At 37.6% G+C, this 26,537-nt stretch overlaps 1 protein-coding gene across 1 annotated transcript in view; it reads right to left on the bottom strand.

Annotated features, from left to right (window-relative positions):
• Window positions 1-26,537, bottom strand: part of NT5DC1 (5'-nucleotidase domain containing 1) — a 124,459-nt gene that overhangs the window by 26,904 nt on the left and 71,018 nt on the right. Inside the window, exons 7-8 of the mRNA XM_014879285.2 lie at window positions 17,509-17,683; window positions 13,011-13,108 (exon numbers count right to left, since the gene is read on the bottom strand). Of these exons, the coding sequence (XP_014734771.1) occupies window positions 13,011-13,108; window positions 17,509-17,683 (273 nt within the window). The remainder of the gene's footprint in view (window positions 1-13,010; window positions 13,109-17,508; window positions 17,684-26,537) is intronic.

Here is a 26,537-nt window from a genome sequence, read left to right on the forward strand (position 1 = left end):
ATCTCAGAACAATGCTACTGGGCTGGAGATGGCAAGTAAAAATGGAAACTATTCCTTTCTGGCAAAGTATATTTAGTTTTCCTTTGAAGGGAAGACTAACATGAAAGATTTGTAGCAAAGAGTCTTCTGAAGAAGTCAAAGAGAAATTATTCCTCTGACAATTCCTAAGGCACATAGAGGACAGGGAGGTGATTCCAGATAGCCAGCATGGCTTCACCAAGGGAAAATCCTGTCTGGCCAACCTACTGGCTCTCTGTAATGGAGTAACTACAACAATGGATAACGGAAAAGCTACAAATGTAATTTATCTGGACTCCTGTAAAGCCATTGACACAGTCCCCCCACAACATCCTTCTCTCCTGAGACCTCACCTGGAGCACAGCATCCAGGTCTGGGATCTTCAGCACAGGAAGGACACAGACCTATTGGAGTGAGTCCAGAGGATGGCCACAAAGTTGATCAGGGGGATGGAGCACTTCTTCTATGAGGAAAGGCTGAGAGAATTGTGAATGTTCAGCCTGGAGAAGAAAAGGTTTTGGGGTGACCTAACTGCGGCCTTGAAGGGAACTTACAGGAAAGATGGAGAAGAATATTTACAAGGACATGCAGTGACAGGACAATGGGAAATGGGTTTAAATTGAGAGTAGCTTTAGATTAGATATCATTAAAAAAATCTTTACTGTGAGGGTGGTGATCCACTGGAACTGGTTGCCCAGGGACTCTGTGAATGCCCCTTCCCCGGAGGTTGGCTGGGGCTTGGAGCAACCTGGTCTACCTGAAGGTGTCCATGTCCACAGCAAGGGGGTTGGAACTAGATGATCCTCAAGGTCCCCTTCTAGCCCAAGCCAATCTGTGATTACCTTTCCAGTTCCTTATCTGTGCATTTTCTGTGGTTTGCAAAACCACTTGGGTGTTTATTTGAAAATGTGCTTTACCTTGTTTCTCAGAACCAAGAGCATTCTGCCAGATCTCTCTATGCAGGAATTTCACAGATAAAAATCTCTTGCTACTATTATTAAAAAAAAATAAAAATCTTGGAGCATTCAGCCTTAGTCTGGCAGTATCACAGAGCCACTGGAATCTGTGGACAGTAATAATATATGAAGTGGTTTTACAGCAGATAAGAATCAAGTTAGAATGAACATGTTTGCTAATGAAGAGAAAAAGTCTGGGGGTCGCTAACTCTGCCTAGAAAAACGTGCAGCATACATATTGAAGTTTAAGACATCTGGAGCCCAATATGAATAATAAAAATAGATTGAAGAACAAAGACAGTGAGGAAGAAGATGGTACATCACTTTTCTTTCTGAGCTTTCTGATATCAAGAACTAATTCCTTTTGGAACTTCAGCTACGGAGGACTTAGGCTCAGCTAAACAATGCAATGTCCCACGATCCCTTACCAGCCAAGAAATGTCCATTTTTATATGCTCTAAACTATTATTGCCCTGTACTTGGTGGGAGAGGCAGAGTTGCTCCTGAACAAGGTGAGTCTCTACACACTTGATATTTACCCCATGGGTGATAAATTCACATCTGCTGCTTGTTGTAGATCTCCTCTGCCACTTACGGCTGTCCAGTTCTCCTGGTGCTTCATAAGCATCATGTAAGCTGCAGTATTTAGAAACTGGAAAACTGAGGCAGAGATCAGCTGTCATATCAAACTGAAGCAGATCTCAGCCCAGGCTTTGGTTATGATTCCTCCACATGTTCTCAGCTCATTTCTAGGGCTCCTTTCACTACTTTCTTCCAATAGCAGATCTGCAGTACAAAAAGCAAAATGTGCTTTTTGCAAAAACCATTTTACAGACTAACCTTAATAAAAGCTTGAAATTTTGGAGAACACACAAGAGAACTCTAAAGCTCCTTAATCAAAACCAGCACATCCAGATTCATGGAAACTATGCTGAAGGGAAGCTTTCTGCATCAGTTGCCAGCTTTCGCTCTGCCAGGAATGTACCATATACAATTTTATTTTTGCTTTACTACAAATTTCCAAATTGGTTATGAATCAAATCACAAGGTAACTCTTTATGAGGTTCTCCGTCTAATCATCTACTTCTTTCGAACTTTACAGATGAAAACAATTACATGAAGAATAAAGATGAACAAAACCTCAGGGAGAATAAGAATGAATAAAATCCCTTACTTCTATCACGTATTGTTTACACACGTTATATATGTCAAAGAATGTTTTTTCCCCTGCAAAGTCACACTGGTAAGTCCTCCATTTCACAGGTAATTTCTCTTCCAGGAATTCTGTTTGGATTTTGATATCATTTTAAGAACTATATCGTGAAGTTATTTCTCACAGGCCAGTGGACCAGTAAAGCTTACAAATTTGTACTGATCCATCCCTCAGGCATCCCATGTTCCATAGGGTCTGTGCCACTTCTGCAAGACCTTTGGGTTCCTTGGGGCTCTAGATCAGCACTGCAGGTCTGTAATTAGCAATGAGCACTCAGACCCAGGTGCAGAAACAGTGTGAAGGCTCTGCAATAGGAAGCACAGCCCTGGGCCAATGTCTCCTGTGCAGTGTAGGCACTGCTGTTTGGGCACTGCAAAGCCCTCCACAGACCAGGTCTGCTGGCCCTTCACTGCCTGCAGTGGGAGGTGGCTGAGGATAAATGATAGACAGCCAGAGCAGCTTCTACACACCGTGGTTTCCCTAGATATTCCTGGTACTTCATTGTGTCAACACAGACCTGTGATTTTTGACACATGGCAGCAACCTTAAAACGTAATTCTGAGGCAATTTTTGTTTCGCTGGGAGAGGGTTAATTTTCTTCCGAGTGGCCAGTAGGGGGCTGTGCTTTGGGTTTGTGCTGAGCACAGCGACGAACACAGAAAAGTTTTTGTTACTGCTGAGCTTACACAGAGTCACGGCTTTCCCTGCTCTTAGTAATTCCATGCTGCCAAGGAAAGTTGGAGGTGCCATAGGAATTTGGGAGGAAACACAGCTGGGACACGTGACCCCAAGTGACCAAAGGGATATTCCAGACCATCTGACATCATGCCCGGTATATAAAGAGAGGGGAGGAAGAAGGGAGACACAGTGATGGAATTTGCTTTCTCAAGTCACTGTTACTTGTGATGTCCCTGCTGTCCTGGGGATGGCTGAACACCTGCCTGCCCATGGGAGGCTGTGAATTGTTTTGTTCTGCGTCAGTGCATAGATTTTGCTTTTGCTATTAAACGATCTTTAACTCAGCCCATGAGTTTTGTGCCTTTTTCCCTCTGATTCTCTCTCCAGCCCTGCTGGAGATAAGCTCAATTAGTTTGGCTGCTGGCTGGGGTGACACCACGACAGTGAGAGGCTTGCAACTCCATATAATAAAAGTAGCTTCTGAAAATGATCCACTTCTCTGATACAGATTTGGCAAGAAAAAAAGCCAGGTTTTGAATAAGCTACAAATGGTGTAACATCCTACTTAGAAACAGTAATAGAGCTGGTAATAATTTACATAAATTTATAAGTTTTCCAGTGGGGCATTTATTATTACATGGACAAAATAAAATATATCTGCTTAACCATCTAATAATAAAATTGAACAAAACAAATCAAATGGAAGTATGTATTCTCTTAATGCCAGAACAGCTGTTAAGTAGTGCATGGTCTGTCTCTCTAGTATTCCTTTCAGCCTTTTGAAATTTTCAATTTAGCTCTTTCCCCCCAGTCATGGACGGTCTTGATGGACACTCTTGTATGTGCTGGGAGATATACAAGAGAAGAAGGTGAAAAGGCATTCACAACCATAATTCCACACTTCTAATCTAGAATTGTGGGTATTGAATCAATCTGTAAAAAATTGCTAGGCGATCTTTAGCATTTCTATGGAAACATAAACATGAGACCTCAAGGTATTATTTCTGAATGGGTGCTATTACTGCTGCAACAAACCCGTTGGTGTTATTAGCACCATGCTCTAACCAGCTGAGCTAATCTCAGGGCTAAGAGTAGGCTTGGCAAGCCTTGCTCATGTATAGAAATGTGCATTTGCTTTTGTCTTCCATACAGAACTGGGTCTCCACATTCAGTGTAAAATCTTCCATAAATCCCAAGCATTTTTATGCATCACATATTATTATCACACTCTAAATGTAGTCTAAGTTGAGTGCTCACTGCTTTGCTTCTAAATGTTGTCTGTTTTTCTTAGAGAATATGAAGGAAAAAAATAATCTCCTCTTAATAACATTTTCTTGGAGAAGAATTCCCTTAAGCCAGATGAACTGTTTGCTGAACACAGTTTTGTCTGGAATACAAAGTGGTCATTTAGGCGCTTTGGTTTTGATGATACAGACTTAGGCTATGGCAATTTATGTTCTGTGGGCACCCACTGGCAGGAGAGGATTGGGTTGACAGGCCCTTAGCTCATTCTGCTGTAAAAAGAAGCTGCATTTTTTTATTAATTTGGCTTCCTAAGTGTGGCAGTTTCCCTGTCTTATCTCTCTGGTACAATACAGATCAGACTGTACCACAGTTCTACTCTCTGCTAGCATCCTGAAGTAAAAGACAATAAACAATACCAGAAGGTGATCACAAAACTATGATTGAGGATTTTCTGTAGATGTTGACTTTTAATGACCTCCCAATCCATGGCGTGTGTGTTTCAAGGCATTTGACATGCTTTTCTATGAAGGAAGTTTCTTTCATTAAAATGAAACATAAACATGGCCTGAACCACTGGTATGCACCTGTCTTTCAAAATATACAACTAATTGAGCTTATTGCTTTCAATATTTTGAAATAATTACTGGATAACTATTGAATAATTTGATTCTTTTCAGTATAGAGCACATAAAGTTCATGGGTCCAATTACTTGAAATTATAAAGGATATATTAATGAACCATAAAAATTAAATCTAGCAGAATTAATTGAAATAATGTCAATTTTTCCATTATGCTAAATCTTTAAAAAGGGCTTTAAAAGGATTTTCACAGTCAAGACTGACAACTCCTTATTCAAACTGCTTCTGGATTAGGACATTAGATATCCTAGGTGAATATGCATATCTGCCAGAGATACAATTCAGGGGAGGTCATTCAATATCTTGGCTTCTTAGCTCAAACAGAAAAGCCAGTGCTTTTGTTTTTCTACCATTTGCTTATCTGGTCTGCCTGTGTGCTCCTTGAAGACAGAAATTGACTCTTATCACATCCTTGCACAATACCTTAAAGAAAAGAGGTGTGAGCTTTATCCTTCAAGGCCTTGAATATAACATGATACAATCAATAGCTAGGATTGTGTAGTGATGTTATTGTAGTACTTACGGTAACTCCTTTTAAAAATGAAAATATACTCTCTATACACAAAGAATTCTGTTTTGGAATACTTGGCAATTACGCTAGAAATGTTTTCCAGTTTTAACAAAAGGAATATTGTAGATACTATGCTTTTGAAAGCAACAGTTTTAACTTTCTTTGAACTAGTTTTCTGTAATATTCTTATCAGCTCTGTGCCAAAGACGCTATTTAATATCAAAGGTAATCAGCTGAAGCAACCCCTGCTGTCTTTATGCAGAAGCAAGTTTCAGTTTTTCACTTTTGATTTTTGGATGAATAACCTCTTATTCCTTTTATCCTCCGAGGTACTTTGAACACTATGCAAACATATAAAGAGCTTGACCTGACACATTTACTATAAGTTTTTTTCTTTTAAAGAAGGATGGGCATTGGAGAATGCATCCACAGCTCAGTATTCTTCTCAATACTCAGTAACAAAGAGATGCCATACTTCAAACACGGTTTAATTTTTTTCTTTTAAAAATAATTTCAAATAGACAAGGAATTGTTTATGAACAACAATGGAAATAATGGGGACTATCTTCCTATGAAGTTGTTTCGTGCTGTGCTAGGCTCTCATAGATGTAGCTAGGCTCTCATGGACAGATACTCAGATATCTAATCAAGGGGAAGTTTATACCACAGACTTTCTCTGTGTTGGCAGTGATAGGCCCATCTTTTCCTCTCCAGCCTGCTGAGGTTGTAATATCTCTGAGAATGCTAGGCCAGACCCAAACGTGGTTGAAGTTGCAGTATTGATAGAGGTTTCCAGAAGGAGATGGGTGGAAATTCCTACCCGCACACACCATGAGATTGCATAATCCTCAATGCTTATGCAAACAGAGTAAATGTTAAAGAATTAGCCTGTGTCCTGGTGGCTCTTCTGGCTAATATGGTTGAGCCAAAGGAGCTCAAGAAGGAGCACCAAACCCAATTTCCCTTGGCCAGTTCAGCTGATAACCAGGTACCTCCCATGGCCATTTTCAGCATTAGCTGAAATCCCATCACTGTGCTCCAGGTTTACAGTGAATTGCTGTAGTCAGGCCAACACGGTGCCCTCCTGGTAGAAACAGAAGCAGAGCTTTGCTGCTCAACCTCCAGCTTATGATGTGCTGTAAAATGCCTGAGTGAAACCCGTCATTTGTATAAATAAATTTGTATAAATGATGTGATGACAAACTGGCCTCACAGCACTTCTGGAGCAAGTACCAGTAAAGCCCATTCAAAAAACAACCCCAAACAAACAGAACAAAACACACTCACACCACTCTTCTTCCTAAGAAAAGGAATGGCTTCCCAGCTTGGATTGCCAAGAGAATGTGCTGCAAGGGAAAGTAATTCTTTGGCTTCCACATAGTCTAACTACTAGTCACAATTTGACAAACTTACACCAGTTTAACCATGCCACTGTAGCAGTGGATACACACACTATCAGGGCAAACTGCAGTGTCTCTTGCATTTCACAAAAGGTTTATAAATGATACACTGCCAATTAGTGATCAATTGTGTGTCTTCAATTTCTAATTCATTATCTCTGTAATAGAACAAAATTGTACAAAGCATTTGTTTTTATGAGGCAAAGACCATCAAATATGGTAGCCAAGGACTTTGGAAACTATCAGAAAGACTGAAGCCTGTGACTAACAACCTGCTCTGCAAAAGGATGTGAGCATGGCCATGAAAGCTGGCCCAACTTTATTCTGCTTTTCACACCTTTTTTTCATGCTTTCACGCAGAACTTTGTACTGAACATGTAAAACCCAAAATCCAAACTGTTACCAATCAATGAGACTACGTTTATCAAAAATGAAATAAAACTTAACTGTGAGAAAAGAGATTTTTAACCCATCAGGACAGTTAAAAGACTCCCATCTTATGTATCCCATGGATAAATTACAAACATTGATGATATGATAGGAAATGATCACCTCTATTCTTAAATGATTCCCCAAGTGTTGATTTCAAATTACACACAGGCACTATCTAGCAAACATTAAAAAGATAAATTAGTAGGTCCCTTTCATTACAAGGTAACATCTGTTGATTTTTTAAATGTTTGTCTACAGGACATAAATAATATCAGGAAACCAGAAGTCTCTGAGACAGCTGTTTACACTGTCAGAAAAAAAATCCGTGGAGTGGCGATATCTTTGCAAAGCAGTACACAAAGTGGAATAGTTTTAGACTAAGATAATTTAAACAAATGATAGGAGTTGAAACACTCATCCAAGAAGCCTGACATTGTGGATTTTTTGAAACAATCCCCAATCTTCTCCAGTGGAGTATGAATATCTGTATGAAAACAAACCCTGGTATATGAGATGAAATTTATGTGTCTCCTACTGTTAGCCCTACTGGCCTGCTCTAGCCTGCTTTTCAGAAAGTGGAGTCAGACAGTAATCATGCTGCCAAAGAGGGTGTCACCTGAAGGAAGGTCACACCATTATAAGGTACTTCCATAATACTTATAGTTTTTCATAATAAAAATTAAAACCAGTCAGAATTTTTCACTGAAGATCTGTCTATATAATCATGTATACTAACCAGTTGCTTAAAAAGAAACTCCTTTTTCTCAGAAACCATGAATAAAATGAAAATCCCTGGCTAAGAGTAAGGAGTTATTTCTCAGTGGTGGCTTAGGTATAGAACAAGATGCTTTATCCCTTCCCTAACAGTGGACCTCCTATTGCCAGCTTATTACAGAACCTGTTTCTGATATTAGAGCAGTAAGAGACTCTAAATGCCATGATCTGGTGAGGTACCAGAAGATCTAGTTTTGAAAACTAGAGTACAAAATGCCATTACTTGTTAGTTATAATCCTTTTTCTTTCCTAAATAGCTGGAAAGCACAGCGCCAATACACTTCAAAGAATTATTAAACATCATTTCTCTTAAAAAGAGTAGCATGACTTTTAAGGGCCATATGGCACTGTGAGATGTTATAACAATATAAAGGCATCTTCTTGTAGAAGGAAATGGTTATAGACTTGATAGCTCTTGAATAATGCAGTATGCAGCCAGTGCAACCTTTACATGATGCTCTGTCACAAGATCCCAGCAAAAATGCATTATTATGTGGCCTCTTGTTATAGAATATATCCACACAGACTGATAAGAAGAGGCACCATCTCCAGAAGAATGGCAACAAGCACAGCTGCATTACATAAAGGAACACCCTGAGCCACTGGAGGAAAAGATTACACAGGTGCTCTTTGCTGGCGCTGTTGTTATTCTGCTTGTGCCTCCTGCGAGATTCAAGATGAAGCCCTTTGTGGGCTTCCCTGCAAAAAGCTTCCTGAGCTCTGAGACCACTGTGAGGACAGTGCTGCATCCCCTGCTGTGGCTGGAGGGCCAGCTGGGAGCCCCAGTCAGCCCAGTACACGAGTCCATCATTTTAAGCCATGTTTGACACATTAGCCTTATTGCAAAAGTCCTCCTTGAAGCAACAGTAGAAGACAAAAGGCAAAGACCTGAAATTCAGAAAACCCCATCAGTGTGAAATCCCTTTCCTCTGTATGTCTCCATGTACTGCTCTGCTCTCACTCTACCTGCTCCCATGCTCCCCCTTCCCTGGCTCCCATCCAGCCCATCTCTGGCATAGCCAAACTCAGTTCACAAAAATGGCAAAAGAAAACTCAAGAGGCAGACATGGGATCACCACCTTCTGAAGTCCTGCAGTCCCTAATAACCAAACATGGTCTTCAGTCCAGAGGTATGGTGTTTTATATCCTGTCTCCTTATTTTCTTTTCTAACTGGTCCTTTCAGCTTATAGAATTTTCTAGTGTTTTCAGAAGGGCGGAGAAGAACTAATGAGGGAGGAAAAAAGCTTCTGCACAAAACTGTTAAAAAGGCAGTCATCACAAAATCATAAAAAATTAGAGGACTGAAAGTTTCTTGAATGGGAAGCTACATTCTGCAGCAGAGGCACCTTAAGATGGACAGAAATTCAAGTTCAGGAACAAGGCAGACAGCCTGGAAGTGTAACTGAAAGCAGGCTTTGAAATGTAGCATTCCCCGGCACTCCATCTATAGGATTGTTTCCAGCCTGTACAGATACATGCATATACACATGAGGTTATACATAAGTTTTTAAGTGGGTGTTTTAAATTCAGACACTGAACAGCCAACAATATATTTTCAATTTATGGGGGAAAAAAACCCCAAAACAACCAACAAAACACCAGATCAGAAAAGACAGCTGTGCCTGAACTGAAAATAAAAGATATATATAAGCCTTCTTTAAGACCAAGCGGACTTCTCTGTGAATACAGACTTAGAGAAGGCTTCCAGGGAATTAAGGGTTATCTTTAGCATTTCAATTATAATTTTGGATTGTAAAAGATATATTTTGCAATGATCAGGACTGGCAGTCAGGCTAGTAATTTGATATGCATTAAAAAGTGATGTGATAAAGGGAAAGCTCTGTTGTCAAATGTTACAGAAATCTTCACGTATTGCAGATTATCATATAATTCACAACTGTATTTTCTATTTATATTCCTTCAAGCCCTTCATGGAATGAGATATTGTTTTAAGCTGGATGTAGCTGTTGAAAGCAAAGAAAATCCTTCCTTGTCAACACAGGATTTACACAAACATTTTCAACCAGATCCTTAACGTCCTGTAGTTCAATATATTATTAATACGTTGAAGAACCATGAGAAGAATTTCCCTACATAAAAGAAAATACAACCTCGTGAATAACAAATAATATATGGAGTATTCATATTATGGTAGCAAAGTCTGAGGGTATTTTTATGTACTTTTATGCTGTACATAAAAGCACATGCTTTGCTACTTTGCTACCCCAATTATAAAAACATTTTGCCAGGTCAAAGTAAGTGTAGATGTCCTAAAATTTGTAAAGATACATGTAAACTGTTCCTTCCATAACAGAATTGTATTTTGAAAGACAATTATGCAAAATTAAATAAATAATTATTGTGCTTTTCAGTGCCCCAGTCATACAAATCTTTTAGGCTTTCAAACAGTGTTTATTTGCTTTAAACGATGCACATCTTGAAACAAAAATGAAGTAGTGATGCAATTTTAATTGGACAATTAAAATAATTTTTCATGGTTTTAAAATGGATTAGCTCTAAAATTACTCGTCTACTGAAAAAAACCCACTTTTTCAGAGCTGTTACCCAATATCACATTTCTAGACAATGCTTCCTTTGTCATCTCATCCTGTTTCTTGTTCTTCTTCAAATGCCTACTGAATACAATTGCCTTTTGAACTTATTCACTGAAAAGAATTTATCCTTCTCTTCAGTAAACCTCAAAACCTTTCCTTTAGTAAATCTGCAGCAGAAGTCCTGTTATAGATAAATAACATTTAGCTCCAGTACACAATGCAACACTTGGAATTTTTGAAATTAAGAACACATTCCATATTTTGTGCCTTATGTCCATTTAAAACACAACAAAATATGGTATAATTAGGAATTTATTACATCTCAGACCTACTGATGGTTGGAAGAACATGGCTGAAATTCAGACCTGGAGAAATGGGTAACAATGATAAGCAGTTACTTCAGTTCATTTTCTACAACACATTTCTTCCTAGAACAAGCTTTTTTCCCCTAAATTACCATAGCAAAAGTTTAGTCTCTGTGCTTTAAGAAAATATTTACTGTGATGTCCACCTATAGATTTTCACTTTTTCAAATGAAAAATATGGAAATTTTGTCTCCCTGATCTGCAGCACAGCGGCCAAACTCTTCTGCCTGAAGTCTGTAGTGCCAACAGGAAGAAAGAAACTAGAAATTGAAATTTTGAATTTTCAGTGGCTCTGAAAGCAAGCCTTAAAAAAAATCTGAAAACTGGAAAACTGCTCTCTATCAACATATTAGAAGCTTCACCATACACTGTTTCAGCTGCTGTGAGGAAAACAGAGGTAGGGCAGCAAAATAAAAATTATAGAAATATATTATTATTATTTGGGGCACTTTCTCATATAAATGCTGCTACTTTTATGGTTTAAACTTCACGTACTCTTAAATAAGCTCTACAGTACTTTTAAGCATGCCTCTAAAAACCTGTCCTATGTGTCCAAGTCTTTGCTTTGAATGTTGTAGTTGGCCTTTCAGAGGAAACTAGTTACTGTCATTGGAATACAAACATATTAAGAAAAAAATACACTGCTAGGTTAGTAGTTTCAACAAATTATTTATCTGATGATTGCCTTAGTTACATTTGTGTCTCTTATCTATTTACATAGTGAAGTGTCCTGAACAGAAACTACATTTTATTTTGCATTAATAAGGTATTAACGTAATGAGTGATTGACCAACATTTGAACCCCTCTGCATTGTCAAAATATAAACTGAATGGAAACCACTAAGTCAATAAGAGGACTCCAGAGAATGCTGCTCCTGCTTGAAAGCAGAGAAAGAAACAGCTTCATGAAAATTGGTCCTTACAGTGTAATGTGGCGATTATGCCAATGTTACATATTATCAATGGAGAGAGTAACTTGGTCTTCTCCCTCTATTCTCCCCTTTTTTTGTACAAAAACCCCCACTTCATCAAAGTATCTTGGAGTTTTTTGGCTGCCTATTAAATTCACTGAAGCTGTCCAACAGGTCCAAAAGTTGCTGGCTGGATTACTGACAGAGGGACACAGCAGGATTTCCTCAGGAAGTCAGGCTAATCAAATTGTTTAAAACACAACCAAAGTGAATTACATTTTATTTTCAATTTGCCTTATACAAAACTAAATCAAATGGTTGCAGAACTAAGCCTTTTTCACTCTTTATGATTTTACTCCCCTCTCTCCTTTCATACAAATAGTTTCAATTTCCCTTCTGAGATTACTTTTTTCTCAAATTGTCAACTTGGAATCTATTTGAACTAATCCTTTAAAAATCACACCTAAGACACTTCTTATTTTCCCATATAAATATGTGAAACATTAAAATGTAGTTTCAGTATGTATTTTTGCTGCTTGTTTCAGTTTTAATGTAAAAGTTCCACAAGCAAAATTTCTTTTGAGCTGGAATGTTGACTTTCCTGTCATAAAATGATAAACTATGGTTCAGTATGCTGACTTAAGTTATTTTGGCTATAAGATTACTTTTCAGGTAACTTAATCATAAAGGTATTTACCAAAACATGGAAAAATTAACTGTCTTCAGTAATGTTACATTGTTATTTGTAGTTCAATGAACACTGCTCTTATAAACCTCCTGTGTTACAACCAATTACTGAATGGACAACATTGCCAAGTGTTCCAGATGGTTTTAATTTAATTAAGTGGGTACAGGGGCACTTCCTTTTTACCTACTCTGTCATTATTTAGCCAAAGTAAACACACTTAATGCTGTCAGATTTCCATCATAAATTCTTTCCTTCAGCTTTACAATTCTATTTGTGCAGTTCTCTGAATTTCCTTTAAATTCCTTAAATATTTCTGCTTTGTTTTTTCCCAGAACTAAATTTCGTTTTCTGTGCATGACCCTGTGAGCACAATAAAGAAAAAGATTCTTTTTCATTACAGATGCAATATCTGAGCTCCAATGTAATTTTAATTACTGTCAAAGATCTGCCTTTTAATTGTCCTCAACACTGTAATTTTTAATTTCTCAGTGCTCCTCAGTCGTAACAGAATTTTACTTCACTTCCCACCCCACTGCCAGTGTTCAGTTGCCTTAATTTCCTCCTCTGCACCCCCCCACAAAAAAAATGTAAGCAGATGAGAAGGGACTTACAGCTGCAACTTACCAAGAGTTCGGAAAGGTCTTTGGTTCGGTGTATGGGAGAAGAAACCAGGTTTCAAAGCATTTGTGATCAAAATGTCAAAATACTCTTCAAAGTCATTCCTAGAAAGTAAAGTAAACATGATTAGTTAAACCAACAAATTAGTTAAGATGTCATGAAATACTCTTTAAGACTTCAGAAAATATCAGAGTACTTCTTTAAGGGACTTGCTTTTGTCACCTTTTTTTTTTTCAATGCTTGTTCAATGTCACTACAATTCCTCTTTTCCTGAGGTTGTCAAAAGAGTCAAACTCACAGTGAGTGATCTTTGGGAACACTCATTATTTGTAAAAAGATATTCCTTGATCGCAGAAGAGTGTGTAACAGATGACATATTTTTAATCTGAGATGGCAACATATGCGTAGACACGGACAGAAAGCTGTAAAGGAGGGATTTTCTTTTCAAAGAAGAATGTCTGAAGTGATGGGGTGGGAAGTAACTGAAGACACTTAAACACAGGTGCTTATATTGCTGGTATCCATACTGAAGGTATGCACAGGCCTAAGATACCCTTGGCAGACAACTGAGATCTACTCTACAGCCAATGAAAATTAGAGTGTGATTTCACATATTCCAAAACTGAAGTGCCATTTTGATAGTTGAATTCCCTCTTTAGACTCCGCTGGCTGCTCCCACTACATCCCTGCTGGTTACAAGGAGGCTGGACATGTGACTACAAATAAACAGTCACCAGCTACAAGTCTTCATCTGCCAGCTGAATCCCAGAAGAAAATTCAGCTTTTTCAATGATCATGAGATCCATATTAATTGTTATCTGATCTGTGGAAATCCCATCAGTTTAAATGGGTTTGAATGTCTCAGCATGGCATGTAAGAAAACATTCCTCATCTATGAGGTACTTTATTTTATTACAAATAATTCATTGCTTAGGTGACTTCATTGCCTACAACATCCAAAAAATTATGGATACTCTTGCATGGAACAAAGAAATCACAGATGGCAAGTCCAGGATGGACACAGGCACTGAAATGCTATCAGCAGTAGAGGAAATTTGCTGGAAGTAAACCAGTTAACTATATCACTTTCAAATAATTCATGATCTTCCATGGGACTGAGATATCTTATCAAAAACTGAATGCTTTCCCTATGAGTGACAGATTTTGGGTTGTGCTTAAAATTACATTCCAGCCTTAAAATAAAAGTCCCTTAAATTTCCTTTCTCTAATGAAATTCTGGCTTTGTCTAATTTTTTCTCCACTTGTGATCATATGTAAATCTTTGCCTTTTAAAAATAACCAGTATTAAATATTACAATGATTTTTAAAATTTGCTTCCACGTGGAAGATTCCAGATGCTGAGCAGATAGGCCGAGTTCTTCTGCCTTCAGGTGAAAAGTATCAACAGAGATAAACTTTTCAAATTAGCATCTGGTGCAAATAACCCATGAAGGGTAACTTAAGCTTGAATTTAGAAAACAAACAAACATTTCAGGAGCACAACAAAGAACAATTAACAAGTGAGAGGAAATGGCCTCAAGTTGCACCAGAGTGGGTTTAGATTTGATTTTACAAAACATTTTGTTCACAGAAAGGGTGGTCAGGCATTGGAACAGTCTGCCCAGGGCAATGGCGAAGTCACCATCCCTGGAAGTGTTCAAGTAATGTGTGGATGTGGCACTTGGGGATACAGCTTAGTGGTGAACACAGAGGTGCTTGGTTAATGCTTGGACTCGATGATCTCTTCCAACCTAAATGACTCTGTGATTCTCTGATTTGTGGAAAAAGTAGCAGGTGCTTTGCTAAAAAAAAATGAAACAGAACAAACAGACTTTTCAGAAGATTTGGTAACTTTTTACATTGTGATCTGTTGAAAAATTGCTTTGTGTGAGGAGATGGCCTTTTTTGAAACAATATATTCAATCTCATGTACAAAGCTACTGTTTATGAGAGACTTCGTGTTACATTACTGTGTAACACTATATAGAAAGCAAATCAGTGGCCTGAGGTTACTGTCAGTAGCTAGCACAAAGGGCAGGATGTATCTTATATGATAACTTTAACCTCCTAAAAATTGCTCTCTGAATTCAGATAGTGGTTGACACCACAGACAGAGCCAATGGAGAAACATCCACATTCTTGAAAGGTAATTCATCCCACTTATTTCAGACATAATTCTACAATGCAGAATGAACTGCTAAGGATCATGCCCAGTGGTTTCACTCCACTAACCACAGAGGGAAACAAAATGAGTAGCTTCAAAAAGTTCTTCACTTTTATGTGGTTAACATTCCCGAAAAGGTGAAATACACTTGGCTTCAGTGACTATGTGATGATTGACTCATCTTTAGGTGTGCTCCTGCCAACACTTAAACGTTCAGTTAACTGGACAGCATCCTCGTGGTAGGTAAGACTGAAAAGTCACACCACGATGCTGCTTTTTAAGGTACTTGCTTTTTAAGGTTTACGTGACTTATATACTGATTCCAGCAGTATGTCTGTGCTCTCACTGGGAAACAGTTCTGATTTTATTTCAAAATGAAGCTTTTTCTTACACTTCCTCTGGTAGGGACCAGAATGTGTTCTAGTTAAGTACAATTTGGTCATATGAACATAACTGGGATATTTTGCTCATGAAATGGTAAATGATACACTAAAGCATGAATTTCCCAGAATAGGTGTTATGAAGGCAATAATTTCTTAGCCAAAAAGGAGCTTCTTTAATGAAGTGCAAAAAATTAAACAGTTAAAAGGTAAGGATATTGGAGTAAGATGCTAAAATTTCACATGCATCTCTGTTTTTCATATTTATCATTATGGTTTTTTTATTTCATATTATACAATTTTGGGCTTCTCAGTATCACATCGATTAACTAAAAGGAGTAGAAGTAGAAATTAATGAAGGACTATGTAGGCACAATTTGTAAGAGTTAATATCAAGAATAAAATGCATTGTTGATGTCAAGAATAAAAACCAGTTAACCTGGTCAAGTAAAGTTAAGAGCAGAGAAAATAGGTGTGAACTTAAACTATATTCCAGTACAGCAAAAAGCACAGGTACATAGAGTTTTTGTCTGATATGAGAGGCATGGAACAAACAAAACCAATAAAAAGTTTAGATTTTCAGGAAAATAACCCCACTTCACTAAAGTCTGACAGACAGTGGAGTACTCAGTTCTCCGAAAGCTACTTGGAAGCCACACTGCATGAATCATTGGAAAATATGATTGTAATAAATACCATAGAACATCCTGCACTTTTGTGGAAAGAGAGTGATGCAGTATCCTTCTATTAGGATATCTTTTTTGGTGCTTTGAAAGGCAACTGATAGTTTTGGATATCTTGCTTACTGTCTTCCAGCAGGATTTCTACAGCTACCTTAAACAGCTAAACACTATTCACCAAGGAACAGAAAGCCAAAATCATTGTATGTGGCCAAGAATTTACTTTTATGCCAAATTTTCATTTAGGAAATAACTAGACAGATTTACACAAAACAGTTAATTCACAGGCATCTTGCTCATAAAGGAGAATTGGTTTTTGTCAGGAGGTAGATCTGCCCCTCAAACAAGCAGGTATAATGTTCATGCAAAGCAGTGAGAGCTGGCACAGCTGATGCTTCAATTTAGCATTTAGCCTAGAGAGTACAAAAGAGAAGTGATACTGGCAGGACTGGTTTTGGAAGGTAGCTCTGTCTTTTACCTTACCCGTGGTTTTCTTACAGCGCTGCTGTATTCATTCTGCTGTTCCCTGGCATATCTTGATAGCCAAGGTAGGCTCACATTGAACTACTTTATTTCTTTGATTAGTAATAAATTCATAGTCTCACTCTGTCACCCACCTCACTATTTGCATGTCTGATTGATTTTTTTTTCCTAGGTAAGTGTTAGTTCTGCTGAATTTCACTGAATTTGACTTGACCAGTCATGTTCTTAACATTATGCTAAAAACAGCTGTTGTGATCAGCAACTAAAATCTCAAGCAGTTGCCAAGTGCAATGAACTGCCTGTTTTATCTTTTCTGCTGTGATGAAGCAGTGATTTCTCACGCACAGCCATCTTTTGGAAAGCACTTATGGGAAAAAGTATTGGGAAGATTTTCCTACAGCTTTACTGCAAGGAAATGCAAAAGGACTCCTGGTTGCATTCACTGCTGGAGAAGCAAGAAAAGAATTGGCTTAAATAAAATAGTCTAGCAAAAGTTTACAATAAAATTAGGAAACAGACAGTGTATAAGATATTGGCCTGAAAGATAATTCCCTGGCATCATGATGTCTCCAAAAGCATGCAGGTTGTTGTGGGTCAGATACAGCTCACACGCTGGTACAGATGGATTACTTTGTCTCAAGTACCCTCTAACACTCTACCAGACAGGGGCCCAGCAGAAAACTCAGGACCAAATAATTCACCATGCATAAAGAAAACTCAAATTAGCTTCCCAATAACTCAGGCTTATGTCCAGTTGCTGTTCAGCAGATATAATTTGAAATGGGCTTTGCACTTACCCAAGAACATGTTCACACAGAAGCCTGCAGTAGTCACTGTGAGAACTGGTAATTAACAGCAGAATCTTCCCAGCATTCTTCAGTTGTTTCAGCCACTTTTTTACAGACTCGGGACATCTTTGTAAATATTTGTCTGGATGATTTTTCACTTCTGGGAAATACATCCCACAGTCTTCTAAAAAATTAAAACAGAATTATGTTATCCAATCCTGCTCACAAACCACTTAATCCACACAAAATATTCCTTTATGTGCAAACAACATGATTAAAATAAGGCAAAGCAAAGTTTAAAATTTTCTGTGGTCTGTAACATAATATAAATCAAAACCCTGAATCAAACCAAGAGGACTCACTGTAGCAGAAATAAGTTGGCATGACTTTTCTCTTTTATTGTGGAATTTTCATAATTATTTTGTTTGACGTTCTTTTGCTCATAATAGTTAATAGCAAAGAAATTTTAGATTATAGTTTCATGCAGGAAATAATTACTCCTTTTTTAACTTTTGCTCAATTTTTGGATACTTAGTTTGTGATTGTGAAATGAGCTAAATGTTTAGAAATTAGTAAGGGCCTAAAATTCCAAAGAACTCCTGTTCACTTACTTCTGACACTTCACATCAGCATTGACTGATCAGTAACATCCGTTTTATTATTTTTGCATTTTTCTCAAGTAGCGCTTTATCTAGGAAAGGTTGATAAACTGGCAAAGACTCATCAGTATTTTGAATACTAGGAACAGATGCAAAAAAGTGCTCTGTTCCAATTCGAGCTTCAATAATTTCCTTTTTGCCAAATCAAACAGCAATAGAATTTTTCAAATACACTTGGAATGTAAGATTTTTAGAAGTGTGCAGCAACACTAACTTGGCAGTAAAAATTACCTATTCATTAAAGTCACCAATAAATATTTGTCTTGTTATGGCCCATAGCTGCTTTACCAAGATGTCAAATTAGCATTAAATTTCCCTACATATTTCCTCTGTGCTGAAACCCTCTATAACCAAAACTGTCAAGCTAGTTAAAGTTTTAAAAAGAAATATAATAATTGTAGACACAGAAATGGTACCAAGTATTTGGCTCTCAGTCTGTGTGTGTTGTAGTATAATGAACATCATAATAGATTATTTTTCTTCCAGCACTTGTTCTATATGCAACTGTCTGTGGTCAACTTTGCTGAATGATTTAATAAATCCCAGACATTACTTAGCCTTCTGGTATGTGAGTAATGCTGTTCTCTAGTTTGAAAAAATAAGATTTAAACCACTTGAACTTTAGCTATTTAATGGAAGAGAACATGCATGTTTGAAACAGTAGCATCAAAGAAAGACTGAAAGATGCTGCGTGCTAAACATAACTGTTCCATACACTACACATTCAAACATCTACAGATGGCAGGGAACAAACTCTTTCAAAGGAAGTTTCAAATTGGTGGTTATCCCGGGAACTAGACAGGAGGCAAAAGATGTATCATTCTGTACTACGACTTGACAGATTTCTTCCAAAAAAGTGGACTGGTATATCTGAGGAGAATCTCTCCAAAAAATCTCCCAACTGACAACCAGGCCACTCTTCCAGTTCTTTGCTGTATTTAGGTCAGGCTGTGTAACAGTCTACCAGGGGAATACGAGCCTGCTCCTGAAGCCAGCATTATGGGATGCCATGACATTTGCCTTGAGAGCTAGCCAAGAACAATGATATTTTTGATTAAACAAAGCAGATTTATGAAAGAAGGTTTCCTGTTGTGTTTTCCCTCCTTCTTTCCTGAGGCATGAATATTGTTGGGGATGAGCAATAGAGTTTCTAGGAGCAGAAACTGCATTTTTTTTCCCCTCCATATTATAATTCTATTTCATATGCTCTGCTATGATAATTTTTCTTTTTTGGTGTTTTGAAAAGTGCACAACATCAGATGAGAAGGAAGGGGGAAACAGAAACAAAGAAGGCTAGGTATTAGCTCTCATGGGTTCAAACAATTAAAATAAAGATGGCAAAGTTCATTTATATAACCAGTGATCTATCACTCCTATCACCCTCAGACAAAAATATCTGTTTTACTCCCGGACACTTTGTTTTTCTACCCTTATGAAGTGCCTTCCACTGTCTGTGACCATTATTTGATGTGCAATTTAAAGCTTTGGAATTAATTTAATCAAAACTGTCTTATTTCTCCATAATCTGTACAGTATTTTCTACCTGACAAATCTGTTATATTTGGCCTTTGAGCTACATCTGCACTGGAAAAGCTCAACAATTCTGGGTTCAATACATGAGCTGAAAGAGAGTCTTATTCTAGCTCTCTATCTAGACCTTGAAGCCCAGCTGTTAATTGCAGACAAGCAATGAATCAGTTCTTGACACTGAGATCTGAAATTTGCCTCTGGGCTGCTTGCCATATCAGGCAGAGGCAGCTCAGAAGAATCCTCATTAAAGCATACTCTACTGTAATTAGGCCAGCATGGCCCAGGAAAGCAGAGTTTGACTTAATTCCTAGCATACTATTGCATCTAGTGAAGACAGTTTGGTGGAATACAAACTCATATCTGTAAATGAGCTTAACCACCAAAGCTTGCAAGATTTGATTGAAAGCCAGATAAAATAAAAGACAAAAAACTTGCTCATTAACCCAGAGCAGGAGCCAATTTTGAGGAGTATAGCAGAGCCACAGGCACCTTGTTGGCAGAAAGAATCGTGGAAGCTTTAACATGTGATGGAGAAATAGCATTGTATCAAGACTTCAAATCAAATGGAATGATTTCCTAATGACAAATGAAGCCTTTTTTTTCCCCACTATGGCATACGTTTCACTATGTCTTTCTAAAGCAAGCAAACAACAAAAACAAGAAGAAAACTCTTAAGCAAAGCACCAGTGAGAAATCAGAAAATAAATAATTTTATCAGAGCCAACAGCTCTGGTAACAAGGAGCTCTTATTTAACAGGGGAAACAAAAATGAGTTAATAGAAATAAGTGATTATGCAATTGTCATACAGCTCCATTCTTAAGAAACAAAGAAGCAATTCATCTGAATAACACTGTTCTGGAGAAATAAGAAATTTCTCTAGCCGGTAAAATCTCCCTGATAATGCTTATGGGCCATCCAAATTGGAAAATGGAAAAACGGAAATATAAGCAAACTTTAGGAAAGTTTTGTTGGTCCGTAAATTCAGTGTATCCAAGTGAGGGACTAGTGATCACTGCCAGATCTACAACTGATGGTTTGTTTTCTGTACACCGCCTGAAATAAAATCTCTATTTTTTTTCCTCTAGGTTTTGTGAATATTACTTAAAATACAGCTATATGGACAGTGGCATATATTAATACATACCCATGAATCAGTGAAAACAAAACAACTGTCCCAACTTTCACCTCAAATTCTCTGTTGTTTTCAAGCTACCTTCAAGCATGCCAAAGCCTTCATTAGTAACCTCTGGCTCTTTGGCAGTGTGAACACTTACACAAATACAAAGAAGTATTTAATAAAAACAAATTGAAGCAAGAAGACTGTGACAATCAACACAACAATCAACATATCTACTCTCTATGGTTTTATGAGAAAACTTAATCCAGTGATGTGGAGCAGGAAAGTGAATATCTAAGCATTTTATATACAACCTTGGAATGTATTATGTATATGTTATCACAGAACAAATGCAATTTTTTTGATTTCCATTCTTGTTACTAAACAACTTGAAGTTTATCTCAAATCTCTGAAGCACAGCATGGAATAGCAAATTAGCAACTAGCCTCTGTAGAGACTTACAATGATATTCCAAATACACTTTCACAAACAATTATTGCTTTTGCAGTCCATCAAGTATCTTTTCAGAAAAAAGATATAAACTTCAGAAAAAAAAATTTTTTTAAATTGAAGGTAGAAATAGAAGTAAGCCACCACATATTAAGGTCCTGCCAGAGCCAGATCAATGTCCTGATGTATTTTCAAAGCAATATAATTTCCTCTATCTATATTATTAGAGGTTCCTTTAGTGTCCAGTTTGGAGTTTGTTTTTTCTTGTTTTATCTGACATTTTAATCTGATATTTAATCTGACTTTCAATCTGACATTTATCTGACATTTCCTTGACTAGCAGTTTAACTGTGTGCAACAAAGTTGGGCTAGCAAGTGTGATGGGAATTATGCAGCTGGAAATGCAGAACTCCCAGACCATAGAGAGAAGCTGTACAAATGCTTGTCCTGCCTTCCAGCACAGACAATAATCCAGTCCTTAAGGCAATGACCCTCCTCTAGTACAGTCACAGAATTACTTTATTGAAATACGCAGTTTGATGTTCTAATATAATACCAGTATTTGTGGAAAAAAATCATTATGGATTTCGCTTGTGCTCTCCATTACACTGCTTCTCCCTGGCAGGGTCAGTTCATACCCACTGGCTCTGGACTCCTTTGGACTCAATGTCTGTAAACCTGCACTGCCAGGACACTGCAGTTTTCATCCCTTAACTGCTATTTGGATTATAAAGTGGGCAAATGTTCAAGAGGCACCCTTCTGGCAAGGTTTTAGTCCAGAACTAAAACACAGGAACAGCGTATTTCTTAGGATTGTCACTGCTTCTAAGGGGCACCTACTTGATTAAATTAAAAATAAATTATCCGCTATTTATACAATTTAGGTAAGCAGAGAAGTATGAGGCTAAAAAAAATCCCTACAATTCAGCCAAAAAAAATAAACTTTACACTGCCAATTTTTAGCTTGTATTTAGTGGCTTTAACAACTAACAATCTCTTACAATGAAAATAGTATTTGGGAATGTGACTTTTCTCTCTTTTAAATTCATAGGCAATATGATAGCTTAGCTATCATATGGTATTAAATTATATTATTATATTATATCATATGGTATTAAATACCCATAGCCAAATTCTCTGCAGCTCTGCCATGAGAAAGAACTTATAGTTCTTCCCTAATTTTTGTCTTAATGCTGGTTTCAGGTAACAGTTATTAATCTGATTAACAGAGGAGAGCTGCAATAAATGTTACAACCAGCAATGACACAGAGAACTATATTCATTGTATATGCTTATCCACTGTAGCCTTACAGCACTTCAGGTTTTTAGAGTGAACAGAGACACTTCTTTGACCGTTGTTGCTGTCTTCTTCTCCTGTCTAAATAAACTAATCTAACAACTATCATGAGGATTCAACAGAAACACGAGAAAAATAACTTTATCACAGAAGATTCTCCAAGAGAACTTAAATTTCATCTAATGAAAGCAAGCAGAGGAGAAAGGGAGTGATGGTTCAAATTGCATCAGGCAAATTGTCTTTACTGCCTTTCATTTAAGCAGCAGAAGCAAAATGAGAGACAGAGGGAAGGAAATGTTAACATAAAACAAGATAAGAAAAGATAATGAAGAGTGACGCAGGAATGATTGGACAAAATATCGTTACATTCTGGAGGCCTGGGATGAGGCAGATATCAGGAACAGGGAGCAGCAGGAAGAGATAAATCATCCAATCCATCCCCCAGGAGCTAAAAACTTTAAAAAAACAGAATAAAAGGATGACAGTCCTGGAAGACAGGAAGTTAGGAAGAGGCAAATGTCATAATAGCAAAAATAAAGAGTGACAGATATCAAGTATTTTGAGCTCGTATGTTTTCTACAATCGTCTCAATTCTTTACAAACACTGAGAAATTATTTAGAAAAACTGTGCCACTTTTTAAAAGGCCAAAGGGTTAAACATCCTGGTCCCGTTCAGGCAGGAGAAACACCAGCTATTTACACTTCTTCATTTATTAGGAGCAGACATGAAAAGAGATACTAAGTTTGGAGACAAAGGAAATTTTAATATTATGGTACCAAATCTCTCATTCTCACCTGAAAAAGAGTGAAGCAGTATTTCTGTGACAAAAGAGAGGGGAAAAAATAAGCATGGGTGAATTGGCCAGTGGGGACCAGAAATCCAGAATGACACCTCAGTGAGTTTCTGCCTGTCATGAGGCTGAACTTTGCAACCTGATGAACCTCTCTGCTTGTTGTAGTTAAGAATTAGCTTATGTGCCAGATATATGAGTAGCTGCTTACAAACAGTATCTTTCAAGTTGCTCCTGCCTGTATATACAAATGAAACAGAAACGGGATAGAAAAGAGAAACCCCTCCCCCCCGAAAATCAGACAGAAGAGAGGAGGTAGGAAATATGAGGGGAAATGAAAACCAAACCAGTATTAAGGATAGGTTACATTCTATAATACACACTTATAAATAGGGAACATATATTAGGATGTCCAATTAAATTAAAAAACTTTTCCTCCAGTGTTCTCAGAAAAGTAGGGATTTTTAACATCACAATGTAAGCCCTTTGCATGTGGCACTTGAGTTTTGAACTAATCACATATTACCAGTTGAAATACAAGATCAACTGGTTCTTCATTTGCCTCTTTTGCCTGTGTATCTGTTAAAGAAGATGTTTACTGGTCATGCAACATTAACATTCTCAATATTTTTAGCAACATCCGGCTCTGGTCAGGCAGAAATAGATCATATTTTCTAAAATAATAAACTATTTTCTAGTGATGACAACTTTGTGCTCACCTTGATTAATTTCAAGGGGATGACCATAAGGTAAGGGTCCATGGTGGGCTAGGAAAAACAGGACTACTTGGATTAATAGTGGCTGAAGTGCTATATAAACACTTAATACACTGAAGGAAACATTTTAGCAGAACATACACAAAACATCACCTCTGCAAATATTTCATGGGTCATTTCCTCTTGTACTTATTTTCTACTCCTGTGGCCTATGAGAAATTTACTGCACAATTTAAAGTGCTTTGGTAGCTAAAGATAGGTCTCCAACAAAAAAGGGTCTGATTGACTAGGAATTTTCCTAAGAAAGCTAAGAGCAGATGTGGTTTGTTCTGGCTTAATATTATACGGCAGGAACCACCACTCTCCCTCCTTTCTCAGGTGAGGTTCCCCTTACAAAGGCTGTCAGGAACAGCACAGAACTTCTAGCTATATTTAAAGGGAAGTCCTAATGTCTAAATTAGAAACTATTACTGCTCTGACATCTCTTAGCTGAACATCACCCCCTTCTTCCCCCTGTGTAGCAGAGGGTAGAACCAAAGACCTCTGATGGACAGCCCAGAACCTCAAGGCTGTGCAAGGTTTAAGGGCTGGCCCTAACCAAAGTCAGCTTCAAGGTAAGGCTGTATCATTTCTTGAAAACATAGCTTTTTAACAACTTTTCCCCAAAAACTTTTCAAACAAGCTTAAAAAGCACCATTTCCTGACACCCCCTACCATTTCCTATTTGGAAGAACCCCTTTCAATTTGCCCCTAATCTTTACCCCCCTGCTTGCTAGCTCTGCCTCATCTCCCACCACATCAGCAGTGTCCTGGATGCAGAACAGTCAAGACTTCTAGAAGTGCAATGCCACAGCCAGATGCTGGCATGGCTTTTGCATTTAGTGTTAGTCCTACTTTTTACTGAGGTTCATGGACATGGAAAGAGAAATCCAGGCTATTTTCATATGTTTTCTGTTCTTACTGGTGTTCCCAAATGGTTGATTTAACCGGTCCCACAGCCAGAGTTAGCCCCACTCTGCAGCCCTTGCCCACCTCATCCCAAGCTTGCAAATCACTTCCTTTAGAAAGGGTAATACCACAAATAAAAAAAGTTATGAGAAGCAGATGTATGTGGCAAAGTCTGCAGCATGACTTCATTGTGACTGCTGATACATGACACTTGTAAGGAAGTTGTCTCCATGTAGGTAGTTTAAATGACCTTCCATAGTTTTACATACACAAGTCCTGGAGACAGAATTTCTTTCTTTCCTTGTTTTTTCTTTTCTTTCTGGTTTTTTGTTAATATTTATATCAATATATATTTCTATTTATTTATAGCAATGTTCCCCCAGTGCATTACAAAGCAAGAAGGATGTCCTTAGGAGGTAGGACAGCATCTGTTGCTATATTTTAGAGGAAATTATTTATTTCGCAAAATAATTCACTTCCTTGCTTTACATTACCATGCTAGTTTGCAGCATAACAGACCAGATTTATCAAACTTTATGAAACCATTTCTGATGACACTCTAACAACCCGTGGGCTGGACACTAAACTTGTGCAGAGGTGACTATCCCTTGCAGGACAAGCATTCAGTTAAAATTAGTCTGATTCTCCAGATCCTTCCTACTGCACTGTGTGAACAATTAAAGTGAGTAATCGGCTTTGTTCCATTGACAAGAATGTCTTCTGATGGGATGTATGCAACTCACTTACATAGGCTTCGAAGTAAAAGACTGAAAGGTGGCAATAGTGATTGCCCAAGGCAACACAACCCACATTTCTTCCTCCTGTTAAAGATTTACATGGATCATTTGTTATATACCTATTGCCATGGTATTAATATTTACAGGAAGACAACCTATCAGAGGGAAAGGACCATAAAAATTCTGGAAATCTCCATCTTCACCTATACTTAAGACTACTGAAGTTACTGATCCTTATACATATATTTGTCATACAAACTTGCCAGAGAAGTATATTTGAGATTTTTCTTCTACGTGCATTACAATTATTTGAGGTCAACATCTACCTTCCCAACAAATTTTGCATACTTAGATGCCTGTTAAACTGTTAAACCAGTTGTCAATTCACACACCTTTAAAATATATCCCCTGGTAAAGACATCCTAAAAAATCTGCAAAACAATTTATGATGGAAGGAGGAAATTGTTTTGTTCAACTGAATGCAGCTAAGTAGGTGGGAAATGGGATCTGTTCAGGATGCTGCTGCAGTCTAATTTGGCAGGAGGTAAAATATTCAAGTACCGTTTTATTTATGAATTTGATGAAGGTTACTTGAGTCCATTGGCTTGTGTAAAATGTGCTTTTATGCTTGGAGTGGAAATTAAGTGCGTAATGAAGAAATAAAATACAGTAGATAGATATCTTACAATGACACACAGACAACAGCTGCTGATAAACTAAAAATCCTACTCAGCTGTCCTGCTCCACCAAGAAGACATTACAGGTATTCCCTGCTTCTGAGATCTCAAATTA

The sequence above is a fragment of the Sturnus vulgaris genome, chromosome 3, assembly GCF_052056855.1.
Source record: "Sturnus vulgaris isolate bStuVul1 chromosome 3, bStuVul1.hap1, whole genome shotgun sequence".
In the NCBI taxonomy this organism is placed as follows: Eukaryota; Metazoa; Chordata; class Aves; order Passeriformes; family Sturnidae; genus Sturnus; species Sturnus vulgaris.